The following is a 16,478-nucleotide window of genomic DNA, read 5'->3' as shown; positions in this document are numbered from 1 at the left end:
CTGAACATGTAATTGTTCCAATTTGTGAGTCCAAAACGAAAAATCAGTCCCCAGTAAGTGAAAATGGTTTTTTATAAAATGTTTGACGTCAGAAAATGAGGATATTTTGTTAACAAGTTACTCCTCAGTATTTGAGGAAATGTGCGCCTTTATAACCCCCTGACAAAAAAAATATTTTTAAGTACGCTTTTTTGATACTCCCGTAAATGTTGTTTTTAATATATTTCAAAAAAAAAAAAAAAAAAATCAGGCATCTTTGGTAATCTATTGAATTTTTTTTTTTGACAGTCGCTTAAAAAATCGTCGCCTTAAACAGTCCCTCAAAAAATTTTTCGCATTTGATAGTCCCTTGATTTTCTTTTAAATACCCTTCACCACTTTAGGTATATTCAACAGATGAATTCTAACAGACGTCGCATTTTTAAAGGACCATTATAATGAAATTGTTTATGGAACCAATTTCATTATACTGGTCCTTCATTTACGTTAAATCAATACACCATTTGCCTTATTGGAGCTATATCTAAATCTGAGCCGATTTTCAGGAAACTTAACACACATCATTCTAGACCTAATTCATTACGCTGTGTCAAATTCCGGAAGATATATAGGGACCGTTTATATTAAATCGGACGAAAATATATGTTGGAGCTGTATCTAAATCTGAACCGATTACCACGAAACTTTACACACATCATTCTAGACCTATTTCATTACGCTGTGCCAAATTTCGTGCAAATCGAGAGATATATAGGAACTTTGGTGCACCATTTACATTAAATCGGACGAAAATATATATGGGAGCTATATCTAAATCTAAACCGATTTTCTCGAAACTTGACACACATCATTCTAGACATAATTCAGTAAACTATGCAAAATGTTGTGCAAATCGAAAGATATATAGGGACTTTGGTGCACCATTTACATTTAATAGGACGAAAATATATACGGGATCTATATCTTAATCTGAACCGATTTTCAGGAATCTTAACACACATCATTCTAGACCTAATTCTTTACGCTGTGCCAAATTCTGGAATATATATATATAGACCGTTTACATTAAATCGGACGAACGTATATATGGAAGCTTTATCTAAATCTGAACCGATTTTCAGGAAACTTAACACACATCATTCTAGACTTAATTCAGTACTCTGTGCAAAATTTTGTCTCAATCGGGCCAATATTGGCATTATGGTGCACCATTTACATTAAATCGGGCGAAAATATATATGGGAGCTATATCTAAATCTGAACCGATTTTTCCCAATTTCAATAGGGTTCGTCCCAAATGGACTCGGAAAGTGATTCTATGCATATTCTCAAAAGGAACCATGGGTCTATCTCGTTTCCTTTTGCATGTTACAAACATATGCACAAAGACATAATACCATGAACCACAGTGTGGTGGAGGGTATAAAAATCCCCTCCATTCGTAGTCCCTTGAAAATTTTAAAAACAAAATCTATGCCTTTTGTAGTCTCTTGAGAAAATATTTTTCAAAAATCCACGCATTCGGTCGCTTGGAATAATATTCTTAACCAGTGAGCGGAGCAGTATAGCCGACCATACGATACCCTACACAACTACCACGGAACTCTAACTTTCTGCGAATGTTTATCGCGAGGCTGGGGAATATTTCGTGATATTTGCGCCCTCTCCTCTTCATTACACTGACATATATTCCAAACAGGGACGTACGCAGGGGGGCGAAGTGAATTTTTTTCACAGTCAATTTATGTTTTCAACAGCGAATATTGTTCCGGGCCCCCTCGAAATGAAATCTTGTGGACGTTGCTGATTCAGAATATTACTTATATTCAGTATATTACTAATATTCCCTTCACTGTGGGTTGTGTTGTGACGTTCGGCTTACAATTTTGGCCTATAGATCGACTCGAAAAAAAATAAAAAAATTAGTTTTTGGTCCAATTCATTCCAAAATTATTATCTGATCATAACCGTAAAATATATTTGTTGTCCTCGACCACAACTGGAATCCCATGGAAAATTTCAAAGCGATCAGCGCTATATTTCCGGTTCTTCATTGGGCCGAGCCCATCCTATATGCCAAATTTTGTGATGATTGGTCCATAACTGTGGCCTGTATCGTGTTTACAAATTATAATGGACAAACGAACGGACGGACGGACACACATGTCTAGATCGACTCAGCTAGTCGAGATATGACGGTCGGTATGCTTAAAGGGGGGTCTAAGAACAATATTTCGCGGCGTTACAAACTCTTGGGGCTGCACCAAGCTATAATACCCTGACAACATAGTTGTGTAGGTTATAAATATTTATAATTCTTTTGAAAAAAAATATTTTTTAAAAATGTACGTCTATGAGAAAATATTTTTGAAAAAATCCACGCCTTTTTTAGTCTCTTGAAAAAAATATTTTTAAAAAATTTACGTCTCTTGAGAAAATATTTTTTTCAAAAATCCAAGCATTTGGTAGACTCCAAAAAATTTTTTTCAAAAATCCACGCCTTTGGTAGTCTCCAAAAAAAATTTTGTTTTTTAAAAAATCCACGCCTTTGGTAGTCTCCAAAAAAAATTTTTTTTTTTTAAAAAATCCACGCCTTTGGTAGTCTCCAAAAAACATTTTTTTTTCAAAAATCCACGCCTTTGGTAGTCTCCAAAAATTTTTTTTAAACCACGCCTTCGGTAGTCTCTTAAAAAATATATATATTTTTTCCAAAAATCCACAACTTTGGCATTGCGTTGAAAAAATCCACGCCCTTCGCAGTCTCTTGAGAAAATGTTTTCCGTCATTAGGATTAATTTTTTTCTATAGGAAAATATTTTCAGAAAAATTCTAATTTTGGGTCATACCACCTTCCCTCATAATTACGGCCATTTATATGTGAGTGTATTGCAAAATACATCACTCAAAGCTCTGTACTATTAAACCGATTTTATCAACAAAATATATATATTTATAATAAATAAAAATGTGCATGGGTATTTATAAATCATTTAGATAGAAAAAGAAATAAATAGAAAAATAAAACTATATTTTACTCCAAACAATTTAAAGGCTAATATCGACATTATTTCAACTGAAATAACACAAAAGCTTTAAGCTCTAGCTAACTATATATGTATGTAGTTATTGTTATGGAATATCACAATACATTTACATTTAAAGGCAATTAAGTAAATTTTGAACCAAAAAAATAACACAAAAACCCCAAAATAAAGGTCGGTTGGGGGGAAATCAGTTAAATAATTATAATTACTAATGGTCTACTAAATAACAAAAAAATATATTTATTTATTTATGTATATGTATTGAGATATTATGTACGGTGGTTATGGGTTATTGTTAGAGATATATAGAAACATATTTATTTGTTTTTGTTTTTTTTTGGTTAATTAGGCACACGTTAAAAGAGAACTCTATGACAATACTATTTGGTTAAAGAAAAGCACGCAACATTTATAAAAAAATAGAATTACGAAATAATATACAATGATTACTATTATTATTTTTTGTTTGGTTAATTTGGTTAGGTTGGTGTGTATGTAGTTTGTTTTATTTTTTTGTTCTAGCTATCAAAAATGCACAAATATGTATACATAGAGAAACACACACAGATAGGCGTTTACATATACAATTGAATTTGGACATGTCTGAACATTTTTGAAAATATTTTTTCACAAAACAGAAGTGTTGTATTTTTAATTTAGGCAAAAAATTAGGAGATTTTTTAAGATCGAAAATAAATAAATAACAAACTTCTTTAATTTTCTTCTTCCTAATTTTTTGTCTTATGTGAAAATTCTCTAATTAAAATTACAACCGACTGCTGTGAATTTCATTTGTTTTTTGATTTTCTTTTTTTTTCAAATTTTACTCTGCCATGTATATCTCGAGTAATAGACTAAAATTCGAGTAATTTTTTCCATTAATATTATAGATCTGCATTTGCTTTTGCCACTAATATATGCTGCTTGTTATTCGTTATAGATAGGACACACATACATTAATTCAGTCAGTGTTTACACCTAAAAGACTATATATATATATATAGTTTTTTTTTTCAAGACTATACATATTGTTGGTTCACTAGTATTATATTATTTAACATATATTTATTTTTTTTGTATAAACCTAATTGACGACGGTTTTTTTATATAGTTAATATGCAATCCTATTCTAATATGACACACTTGTTTAATAATATTATTTTTTATTTATTATTTGTAGTTGTTGTTATTTTTTTCAAGGTACAGTACAAATACTATTCGAAGTTTATAGAGATGTGTGTTCAATAATTTGCTCGGTATGACCGCTCTCAGTAATAGATCCATAAATAAACTTAAAAAAAAATAGAAAACTTTAATTTTCAGAGATCATAACTGAGCCGTTTATTTCGAAAGTGGTTTAAGTCCATTTTTGATTGTCATAAAAATCTTGGTTTTCAAGAAAATACATCAAAACACATTACGTTATATATTCCTTCATGTTTAAGGGCACAGAGCCTCAAACAAAATTAATACCACTTAGCAATATTTTCGAAACCAAACAAACCCAGAACTTTAAATATCTCAATATAAGCAAAAATGGACTTAAGCCGCCTTTAAAAATAAACGACTGAATTATAGAAAATATTAATTTATATACTGTTTTGCTTTACGGAGGCCTACGAAATCGGCGGCTAGTGTCGAGTTGAAACAGTTTTTTTGCTACATTTATAATTTTGAAATTTGTGGCATTCGGTGGGACTGAAAGGGGATTATTTATTATGAGTTGCTTCCATATGGCCAAACGCTAAATTCTGATCTCTACTGTCAACAACTGGGCCGTTTGAAGATAGTAATTGACCAGAAATGGTCAGAATTGGCCAACAGGAGAGGTGTCGTGTTCCGTCAGGACAACGCTAGGCCACACACATCTTCAGGGACTCGCCAGAAACTTCGGGAGCTTGGTTGGGAAGTTTTAATGCATCCGACATACAGTCCGGACTTGGCACCAAAAATTGGTTTCTAGGGAGGATTGTGAAAATCGACTACTAGATTTTTTTTACAAATAGAGAGCAGGACCTCTATGAGAGAGGCATTATGAAGTTACCTTTAAAATGGCAACAAGTCATACAACAAAACGGTGCATATTTGGCCCAAATCTGAATAAATGTAATAGATTTCCTTTTCCCCATCCTAAAATTACGTTCAATTAGCGATGGAACTGCTGATTATTGCCGATTGCATAAGTTTGATATGTCCTCAGCTTCTCGAGACTGAGTCGATCACAGATTATGACTGACAGTTCGGGTATTACCTCTGCATGTTTCCTCTGCGGACTCCTCGGAGCGTACTAGAATTAGTGGATAAGTATCATATTTGATGGCGTAGGGGATGATAGATACCAAGCAACGGCTTTGGTTCTAACATGGTAAAGCCCAGGGTTTTGAAGAATCCCGTAGCGTATAGGGCAACCCTGCAAACAATATGAACACGTAATGTGATTGAGAATTATCGGGAGAACAGGAGAGAGAAGAAACGAATTTTTAGAAACAAAAAATAAAAAATTACAAGGAAAACGTGAGCGGGAGCAAATCGAGATGTACAGTAAAACACCAAACCGCAGGTTTTAATGCATGCATATCCTCCTCTATAGATGAAGAAGTAAATCTGGTGACAGATACAGACAGCGTATTGAGGATCTGGAAAGAGCATTTTGAAAAACTTCTGGTATCAAATAGTGGCGGTAAAGAGGACACCCCAGAACCAACAAGAGATGACGGTATAGAGAGTGTATAGCACCTAGCCAAGATTAGGTCAGAATATCAATCAATCAGCTGAAGAACAATAAAACAGCAGGAGCCGATGGGTTACCAGCCGAACTATTGAAGACTGGTGGTCAGATGCTGGTTAGGAGCATGCACCAGTACAATTTGGCTAGAGGAATGCATGCCCAATGATTGGAACCTCAGCATCCTGTGTCCCGTGCACAAAAAAGGAGACAAGACGATATGTGCGAACTAAAGAGAAATAAGTCTCCTTCCCATCGCATATAAAGTGCTATCCAGCGTACTTTGTGAACGGCCGAAGCAAATGTTCAATTACATTATTGGACTATACCAATGTAGATACCGTCCTGGAAAATCCACCATTCAACAGATTTTCACTCTGCGACAAATTCTGGAAAAGACTCACGAAAAACACATCGACACATTCCACCTATTCGTCGACTATAAGGCCGCATTCGACAGCCGTATGCGAAGTGTTTAAAGCCAAGTCTGCGTTCGGCATTCATGCAAAATTAATAGGCTATGCAGGATAACTTTAACTGGCACAAGATCAGCAGTTAAAGTCGGAAAGGACCTCTCGGAACACTTTAATAACGAACGAGGATTCAGACAAGGTTACAGTTTGTCGTGAGACCTTTTTAACATCCTGCTGGAAAGGTCATACCAGAGGCTAAGGTGATCAGAAATGACACTCTTTACACCAAACAGAATATGTTACTCACCTACGCCGACGACATCGATATAATGAGTCGAACATTGCAAGCGGTAAACAAAGTATGATTGGCAGTAAACGCCGAGAAGACCAAGCTTATGGCATCAACGCGTAAGACGTTCAGTAGACTCGGACCAATTGCGAAACATGAGAACTACAGCTTCGAGGTAGTCAAAGATTTCATATATCTTGGTACCGCCATAAATAAAACTAAAACATCTATTTAGAAATTCGAAGAAGGATAGTGATGGCCATCAGATGCTTCTATGGCCTAAGTAAGCAGTTTAGAAACAAGGCCACTTCCCGCCAGATTAAACTCACACTCTACAAGACGCAGATACTACTCGTGCTGTTATATGGATCTGTAGCATGGGTACTTGTGCAAGCAGATGAGGCAACCTTTGGAGTGTTTAAGAGAAAATATCTCTAGGCCGATCTTCGTCGACAGTGAATATTGGCGTCGAATGAACCACGAGCTTTACAATCTAGACGCGAACATCGACATAGTCAGTCGTATTGAGCTGCAGCGACAACGGTGGCTAGGCCATGTTGTACGATGAATGAGAATGCTCCAGCTCAAAAGGCATATAGAAGCGAGCCTACTGATGGTTCACGCATCAGGCCATGAATTAGATGGAAAGATCAAGTAGATAACAATATTTCGGAACATAGTCCTTTAAATTGGAAGAGATGCGCACAAGACCGATGCGCTTGGAAATCTTTTTTTTTAAGCTCGGCTTATGGAACAACAGTTCTGTCACAAGCCAACTACGTAAAGTAAGTAAGTAATAACATGAGTTAAAAAAATCAGGGTAAAAACGTGAAAATTGATTACTCCCCTCGAGTTATAGTGCACATCAACCCGCCAGACCAACTGTCATTTGTAAATCGGCTCCAAATTTTCTGAAAAGAATTTGGTCCAAATAAACATGGTGTTTAAAACCTATATTTCGATAAGACACATTTTTGCCGTAGCAAAGTATATATACCCTCGGTAGACATAGAAATATTCAGAACTCGAGTAAGGAAATAGTCCAAACTGTACTAAAATGAACCACATGTAACTAGTTCACTGCTAATTTTCAATGAATCATTTAATCGAACTGGGAACAACCCTTGACATACCACCGAACGTTGTTTTGGGATCGTTGGGATTTGGTTTCCACTAGAACATGCGTAACCAAATATCCCAAATCTTAACAAAATTTAACGACCTCGAGTGAACTATTTGGTTCATCGTTTGCAATATGCGAATATTTCATCGTACTTATAGTTTGCAATACAATCACAAGTTGAAAATAACAAATAAAGGGACAGAGCTCATGAAAATAGTCTAAAATATGAACTGATCTTATATGAACTACACCGTACTAGTTCACAAGTCAGTTTCAGTGAATCGTTCAATCGAACGACTTGATTCGTGATTTCTAGAAGAGATCTAAAATCATCATCATGATATGGTGCAAAAGATTTCATAGTCAGTTGAAAGCATCCATAAGGGCACGATAAACTTCTCAGAATTGGAACGTAACATAGCCTATACTTTTAATGATGTTTTGAAAGCCACTGCTGTTTTGGTTTTTTTGGTTGAAAGCATTTTAACAGCTCAGGTGAAATTATTTGGACCATTATGGCTCACTTTGAAAATAGTCGTACTTATGAACGGAAGTAACATGAACTACACTGAACTAGTTCATAAGTCAGCTTCTGTGAAGCGTTCAATTGAACGACTTGAATCGTAATTTCTATCTGTGATCTAAAATCTTCATCATGGTATGGTGCAAAATATTTCATAGTCAGCTGAAAGCATCCATAAGGGCAGGAGAAATTTCTCAAAATTGGGACGTAACATTACCGATACTTTTAATGATGTTTTGGGAGCCAATCCGGTTCAGAGCTCACAGGAAATATCTTCAGATTGTATGGCTAAATTTAATGAAGATTTGGTTGCAATTATTCTAACAACTCCGGATGAAATTATTTTAAAAGCTCGGGTGAAATCTTCTGGGCCATGATGGCTCCCTTTTAATGTGGTCTACTGTGTACTGCTTGTATATGTATAACCTCCCGAAACTGGATATATTACTGAGTCCGCCAGTAATCATTAGTTCACCATAAAAATTGAACACACTTTAAATATTAATAATTGTTATTACTATTTTTTATGTTGCAAAAAATTAAAACATTTAAGCCATTTTTACTAATTTATTTTGTTTTTGTACGCTTTTCAAAAGGACTTATTGTTAAACAAAAAGATACCAAAAGCTATTTATATATATAGAGAGAGTGAGGAAGGAGAGGGGGAATGTAGAAAGATTTGAAAATAAAAACAAAGTTATTGAAATTTTTAACTAAACTAACTGGCGATGATTTTTTTTTAATATTGAAAAAATATAAAAAAAAATATTTCAAGTGCTTAAAAAGGCCTAACCAATAATAATAAAAAAATGTTTTCCTATTTTTTATAATATATTATTTTTTTAATATATAATAATTATATAATACTTAATACCTATAATTTGTATATTAAAAAAATCACAACCTAGTTTCCATTATTTTTTTGAATTTGTACAACACGTTTTTTTGCACTGTTACTCACAAGTCAAATCGAAATCACGTGAATGATTTCATTTAACATGGTGTAAACAGTGTGTGAGTGAATGATTGTTTTTAATTATTTGTTTTTGTTTTTGTATTTTATTTAAAAAAAGTGATTATTATTAAAAAAATTGTGTTGTAGAAATTGTTCTTGTTGTTGGTTTCTGTTTTTAAAATTAGTGTTGTTGTGTTAAATATGTGTAAATAGCTGTGGGTGAAGGGGGGTTTTCAGTTTTTTTTTTTTACTTTCAAGTAAAATTGTTTTGGGGGAATTTAAGCAGTTATTATGAAGAGAGAGTATAGTTGGAGTGTTAATATTTTTTGTTATTGTTTTTTTTTTCTTGTAAAGCCTTTTTTATTATTTTGGTAGTGGTGGTAGTAGTAGTATTTTTTGTTTATATTTATAAAAAATAGTTTTGCTTTTTGTTTTTGGTTTTGTTTTTTATATTCGTTAACTTACCTATAAATAAGAAAAATATAAGTAAACCTAATTCCCGCATAGAGGCTTTGAGAGTTCGTCCTAAAATTTGTAAACCCTTCGAATGCCTAGATAACTTAAATATTCGAAATACTCGAACTAATCGTATCACTCGTAATATTGCCAAGGACATAGCCTGATTCGATGACTTGTCCTAAAAATTACAATTTAATAACGTATTTTACAACAATTAATTGAATGAATATTTTTTGTTTTTTTAATATAAATAATAATAATGAGTTTAATAACAGTTAATTATTTATAAACAAAAAAATTTGAAATTAAATAAAAAGTATATATTTATATGGTAATAACATTGACCAAAAAATAAAAAAAATATTTTTTTTTAAATAAAAAAAATAAAATTTGTTATATATTTATATATAAGTTATATGGTATATATATATTGATTGATTGTAGTATTATTAAATATATATATATTGTATGTAAAATTAGTTAACAAAACAAAAGAACAGGCATTTCAATAAAAAAATTATAAATTTTCTTTTAAAAATCATAATTTTTTCAATTGTTTACTGTCACAAAAAAACTAAAAACTCAATTTGCAAAGAATTGTTGTTGTACTAGAATTTTGTTGTATTTTTTTTTTCAAATTATATTTAATTTATTTATTTTTTTGTTATTTTTCCAAATATTAATTTTGTGTATGTTGTTATTGTTGCTGTTGTAATGTAACATTTAACACAATAATAAATATTCAAAAATAGCAACAAAAAACTGAAAACAAAGTCAAGGTCGGTGTGTGGGTGTGTGTGTGTGTCTAAGTACATATATGTGTGGGTGTGTTTGGTCCAACGTTCGTCTGTCTGTGTTGTATCGTCATTTCAAACTTGTGTTACGTCCATTTTGAGTTTTTAGATATTTTTTTTCATATATATGTTGTTGTAATATATTTTTTGTTGTTGTTGTATTTTTTTTCTTTCATTCTTACAAAGACATGTAAACAATTTGAACGTACCTGTGGACTAACTGGCGCTTTTGGAAGATTTAATGTATCCTCCTCTTCGGCTACGACAGTACCCAATGTTATGAAATAAGGAATGATGGCGATTATGTCGATAACATTCATGACATCCCTGCAGAAATTTAATTTGTTCGGACATGCGAGGAACCTATTTGTTTTGTTTGTTGTTGTTTGGTTGGTTGATTGGTTGGTTGTTGATTTCGAATATTCCAAAAAAATAAAGGTAGACGATGGATAATTTGAAATAAAGATTATTTTTTTTTGGTTTGTAAAGAGGTTAGGGTTTGTTGTTGTTGTTTTTGTTTGTTAGTATAAAGAGCAGAAAGAGAGTGGGTTTTGGAAAGTTGTAGTTGTTGTTTTTATAAAAAGAGAGGTAGTGTTTTTGTGGCGTTAGCATTAAGTGTAGTAGTTAAAAGCTATGGTTCTTTGCCCAATGGGATATCCGTAGACAAATAAAAAATATAGAAAAAAATACTTCATCCGATAAGGAGAGACTAGTAGATCCATTGTGTGGTCTTCTATAGTTGAAACTTTAAGGATTCGTCTACAGAATTGAAGACCTTCTGAAAATATTGTAAATAGTAGATTACCTTTTCAGGTTCTTCCACAGAGTAGAAGACCCCATGAACCGCCTACAATAAAAAAGTTGAACCCTTTGATACCTTCTACAGAATAGTTGAAGCCTTAAGGGCTCTTCCGCAGAATATTTGATGTCATGAGAGGTCTTTTACAAACGAGAAGATATCGTGAGCGGTATTCTACTGAATAGAAAACTCCCTGAACGGCATCCAATAGAATAGTTTAACACTTTATGGGCCTTCAACAGAATAATGAAAACCTTGAGGGGTCTTCGGTGGAATATTTGAACTCGTGGAAGATATTCTATAAACGAGAAGAAATCTTTAGCGGTAATCCACATAATAGAAGATCCCTTGAACGGCCTTCAATAGTATTATTGAGCCCTATAGGGGCTTTTATAAACCTTTTGATTTCGTGAGAGATCTTCTTTTATATACTTTTGATCACTTGAGGATCATTTATAAAATATATCTCCTCTCTCCAAACCCATTCGTTGGATCTTCTACCGAATATATGACCGATGAGAGGTAGTTTGAAGAATAGATTAACCATTGAGAAGGGGTCTCGCATGGCGAAAATAATCATTTTCGAAGCGGCATTAATGTAATAGAGGAGAAGGTCTCCTGTTCTTTGAAGAATACCTTACGATTTAAATTAGAGACCTCCTGATGTTCTATGAGGAAAAATTTCCGGTCTTCTTCCGGTGAAAAAGAATACCTTCTGATGTTCTATGAAGAAGAAGAAAACGTTCTGTCCTTCCTTGAAGAAGAAGACCTATTGGACTTCTTTGAAGTGGAAAAACTTCTGGTCCTATGAAGAAGGCTTTTTGATGTTCTGGGAAGAATAGGACCTTGAGATTTTCTATGAAGAAGACCTTCTAGAAGACGATAAAAAGTAATTTTAAAAAAATTTAGATCTTCGTGGGAGGATTCGGAAGGAAGCCTCTTTATGTTAAAAGACTTCCATGATGTATGAGGTTCGGAGACCACTGTAGGAAACTGGTATTGGTAAGGAGACATTCCTAGGAGTCATCTATGGTATAGGAGACCTTAGTAGTTTACTTCTATAGGTTAAGATACCTCATTAGGGGTATTTTATATACCTCTATATAGAATAGGAGAACTCCGAATCAGGCTTATATAGAATATGAGACCTCTAAAGGAGGTTTCTATTGAAAACAAAACGTACGTAGGACGCTTCTGTAGAATAGGAGAACCCGTAGGAGGCTTCTATAATATAAAATCTCCGTAGATGGCTTCCATATGATAGGAGATCTCCATAGCAGGCTTTGTGGAATATATTACCCCCATATTAGGTTTCTTTATAATAAGAGATCTCAGTATGAGACCTCTATAAAATAAAAAACCTCCATAGAAGGCTTCTATATAATACAAGACTTTCGTATGATGCTCCTATAAAATAGAAGATCTCCATATAGAATATGATACCTAGGAAATAAAACGTCCGTATGAAGCTAATGCAGAATAGCTGAACCCATAGAGGGTTTCTATAAAATAAAAGACTTCCATAGGTGTCTGGGATTTCCGTAGGAGGCTTCTTTATAATTGGATACCTACGTAGGATTTTTCTATATAAAAGGAGATCTCCATATAATAGGAGGACTCTATATGTCTCGAGACCCCCATGGGAAGACTTCAGTAGGAGTCTTCTATGTAATATGCGATCTCCGTAGGAAGATTCTTTATAATAGGAGGACTCCGTAGGAGTCTTCTATGTAAAATAAGATCTTCGTAGGAGGTTTCTAAATAATAGGAGGACTATATATGCCACGAGACTCCCGTAGGAAGACTCTTTACGCCACGAGACCTCTGTAGGAGGCCTCTGCAGGTTACAAGACCTTTGTAGGAGGCCTCTACAGATTATTAGTCCTCCATAGGAGGCATATAGGTTAGGAGACCTCCATAGGATACTCTATAGGTCACGAGACATCCGTAAAAGCCATCAGCAGAATAGCAGACTTTTGTATGAGGCTCATATAAGATAGGAAACCTTCGCAGGAGGATTCGATAAAGTAGGAGGCTTCTTGAGGGTGCTACGAAATAGTAGGAGACCTTTGTCGGACGCTTCTTTTGAAAAGATGTCCATTGATGTCCTCTCAAACCTCTGTTATAGAGACTCATATGAAATAGGTAACCAACATAGGAGATTTCGGTCGAATAGGAGACCTCATTAGGACACTCTTGTACAACAGGAGACCTCTTATATGATATAAGAGGCCTCCAATAGAGTAGTAGACCTCCGTAGAAGGCTTCGGTAGAATAGAATACCAACTTAAGTGGCTTCTTTGCAATAGGAGTTCTCCATGGTAGGTTTCTACAAAATAGGGGACCTTTGTCAGATTCCCGTAAAGGTTGTTTTTTATATCAAGGGCCCTCGAAAGAGATCCTTTCGGGACAAAGAACCAAAGCCATAAAGAGAAGAAAGTTTGTTAATAGAGTTGAGTAGTGTTAGTAGTTTTATGTTCTTCCATATATATATAAAGAAGGTTTATTTTGGTGTGATGGAACTTTTGTGTACTTATTACTATTTGTATGGCGTTTCCCAAAAAAGAACACTGTTGCCACATGCATTTAGTTTTATTTTTTTTTTCTTTTGCATTACAAAATAGAAACGCTCATAAATCAATAATAACAATATCAAGAACTCCATCACCAAGATTCAGTCAAATCGTTGTATGTTTCAGGGGGGCTGAGGGGTGGTCGGTGATTTTGAAAGAGAGAGAAGAAAGGGTGATTTTGTTGGTTGGTTGGTTGGTTTTGGAAGAAGTTAGAAGAAGACGATTGTGGTGTGATTGTGGTTGGTGGTTATGGTTAACATAGTTCCTGCACATTTCGCATAATCAAAATTCATAATGTGTGGCATGTCCGTTAAACTTTTTGCAAGAACACAATTGTAGAATTGTGTTAAAAATTGTGTCCTGGTTAAATTCCATTTTCCATAGGACGTATTTTTAACAACTTTCGTTAAAAGAATGACACATGAGTTGTTTGGTTGCTTGGTTGGTTGTTGTTGAAGATTACTACCATGCCACAATACTTGTTGCTACATTACAGAGAGGATATTCTAGTTATAAATAAACGAAAACGAATCGGTACGACTAACTACACACAAATTTTGTAAAGATTGGATTGGGGGCCCCAAAAATTCGGTATTTGCCAAAACGGAGTTGGAAATTGTAAATTACAAGAAAAAATTAAAAAAAAAAAATTAATTTTGCAAATTTTGAAAACATTTTTGAATTCATACGGGAGGACAGTAGTAACAGACATGGAAAGACTAAGACTAAGAAAAGAAAAAAAATTCGGAACAGAAAAAATATAGAATTCAATCAATTTCTATAAAAAGGGACTCTTTTTTCTACGGCATGCCATGAGTTTTTTTTTTTTTTGGACACTGTTTGAATTTTCGATTTGGTTTTGATGGTTTTGATTAAATCCATTTCGAGAGGTTATTGTGGGTTAACTGCGGATGCCTTAAATCTATCCAAAATTCTCCCAATTTGTGCCATTTGTTGTTGTTGTATCGTTGAAATGGGGGTCCAAGTATAGTTTTGGTCATCAGTTGTTGTTGTTGTGTTACTCAGCGGCAAACAAAACGCAGAATAAATACGAGTACTTTGCATAACTAAGCAAGTAATATTTTTTAAGAGGGTTTGGAGCAAGAAGAAGAACGTGGTAAAGGGGGTGGGGGTTGACTTGGGGTTTTAGGAGTTATTAATAATATTTTACAAAATCCCTGAGATAGTTACTTGGTTGGCAGCAATATATACAAAGAAATTATAAATTATTATATAGAAAATATACAAAAGCAGCAATTATTAAAAATATCACCCTTTTAAGTAAAACATTTCATTTCATTTTATGTTTATGATTGTCAAGTTCCATCACACCAAAGTAAACCACGAGGTTCTGTGTTTAGTTAGCGTTCAGTTAACAGTTGCCTCACTCCTTGAAGTGGGTGTGGTGGGCGGTTATAGTTTTTTCTTACCTAACAGTGAGTTCAAATGTAAACCAAATAATACATAACGTTTCTATAAGGAAGAAAGGATCTGTGATGTCAGGCACCTCATCTTCCTCGATTTTTGTGCCATTTGTAGTTGTGTTGAACACCTATAATGATATACATTCAGAATTTGTTTATTTGCAAAATAAAATGATTAGTTGTTACAAAAAAGATTAAGAAAAAAACAATAATTAATAGAATAATCATAATAGTAATAATGGAAAACCTGAAAATATATTCAAGAAAAATAATTTACATTTGAGGAATGAAAAACAAAAACTAGGCGGGGGGTAAAGAGAGAGAAAAATTAAGTCTATACAAAATGGTTTGAGGGGGGAGGAGGAGAACTATACTCTAATTATAAAAATACCCAAAATGATTTAATTATATAAAATCGTATATATTATAAGGTTTATTATAAGGAATAAGGATAACAAGGTTTTGGATATGGGAAAGTATGGCAACTCTATCTAAGCAAAATGCAATAAGTTATCATTTTTTACCCACTACTTACAGGAGCTTGTATATTTATAAAAAAAATTATAGGAATGTATGGAAAATTCTTGAAATTCTGTTTTCTAATGTAAAAAAATAAGAAAATTAAAATTTAAGCATTTTTTTTTGGAAATTGCACATTTATAGCGGACTTCAAACCTATAATATCATTTATATATAATAATATTTAGTTATAAAAATTATTATTTATTATATGGTATATTTTTATTATGTACAATATATATTTATATGTGTATGCATATTATTTTCTTTCCATATTTATGTTAATTATTATTTTTATTTATATCTGACCTGAATTTGTTTTAAATTATAATGTATGGCAGTGGAACAATCTTTGTTTATTATAAATATTAGAATCAATTTTATAATTTATTTGTATTTTTTATTAATAGCTATATTATAATTATGGTAAATTTTTGCTATTATCGCATTAATATTTAATGTAAATGATAAATTATAATTTATTATTTTAGTGTTCATATTATGTTTATTCCATTTTAAACGTGGCGATATATTTTTTTAACAAATATTTTCCTTATATCCAAATCAAGAAATATATTACTTTTTTGGTCACAGAACCTACCACTTTTACACAGGGACCGTAACGGTTATAACTTATATCAAATCAGGTAAAAAATAACTGTTATTATGTGACCTAAATAAAAAAATCCACTTTAATTATTTATTTTTTAACGGAAAAAATAAACGTTGATTTTTAACTGTTAAAAATGATTTTTATTTTTTCCGTCAAAAATAACAGTCTTTTTGGGATTTTTATTTCTTCCGTCAAAAATAAAAGTCTTTTTGGGATTTTTATTTG

At 33.0% G+C, this 16,478-nt stretch overlaps 1 protein-coding gene across 1 annotated transcript in view; it reads right to left on the bottom strand.

The window, feature by feature from the left end:
- The window catches only part of LOC133323318 (potassium voltage-gated channel protein Shaker-like), a gene marked incomplete at its 5' end in the record, with an annotated part of 68,839 nt that overhangs the window by 31,998 nt on the left and 20,363 nt on the right, over nucleotides 1–16,478 (bottom strand). The window contains 3 exons of the mRNA XM_061532259.1: nucleotides 9,538–9,709; nucleotides 10,535–10,688; nucleotides 15,128–15,249. Coding sequence (XP_061388243.1) covers nucleotides 9,538–9,709; nucleotides 10,535–10,688; nucleotides 15,128–15,249 — 448 coding nt within the window. The remainder of the gene's footprint in view (nucleotides 1–9,537; nucleotides 9,710–10,534; nucleotides 10,689–15,127; nucleotides 15,250–16,478) is intronic.

The sequence above is a fragment of the Musca vetustissima genome, unplaced genomic scaffold, assembly GCF_032173495.1.
Source record: "Musca vetustissima isolate MV318-11 ecotype Yass unplaced genomic scaffold, APGP_CSIRO_Mvet_v1 utg3768, whole genome shotgun sequence".
Lineage (NCBI taxonomy): Eukaryota > Metazoa > Arthropoda > Insecta > Diptera > Muscidae > Musca > Musca vetustissima.
This window is presented reverse-complemented; position numbering and strand designations above follow the sequence as displayed.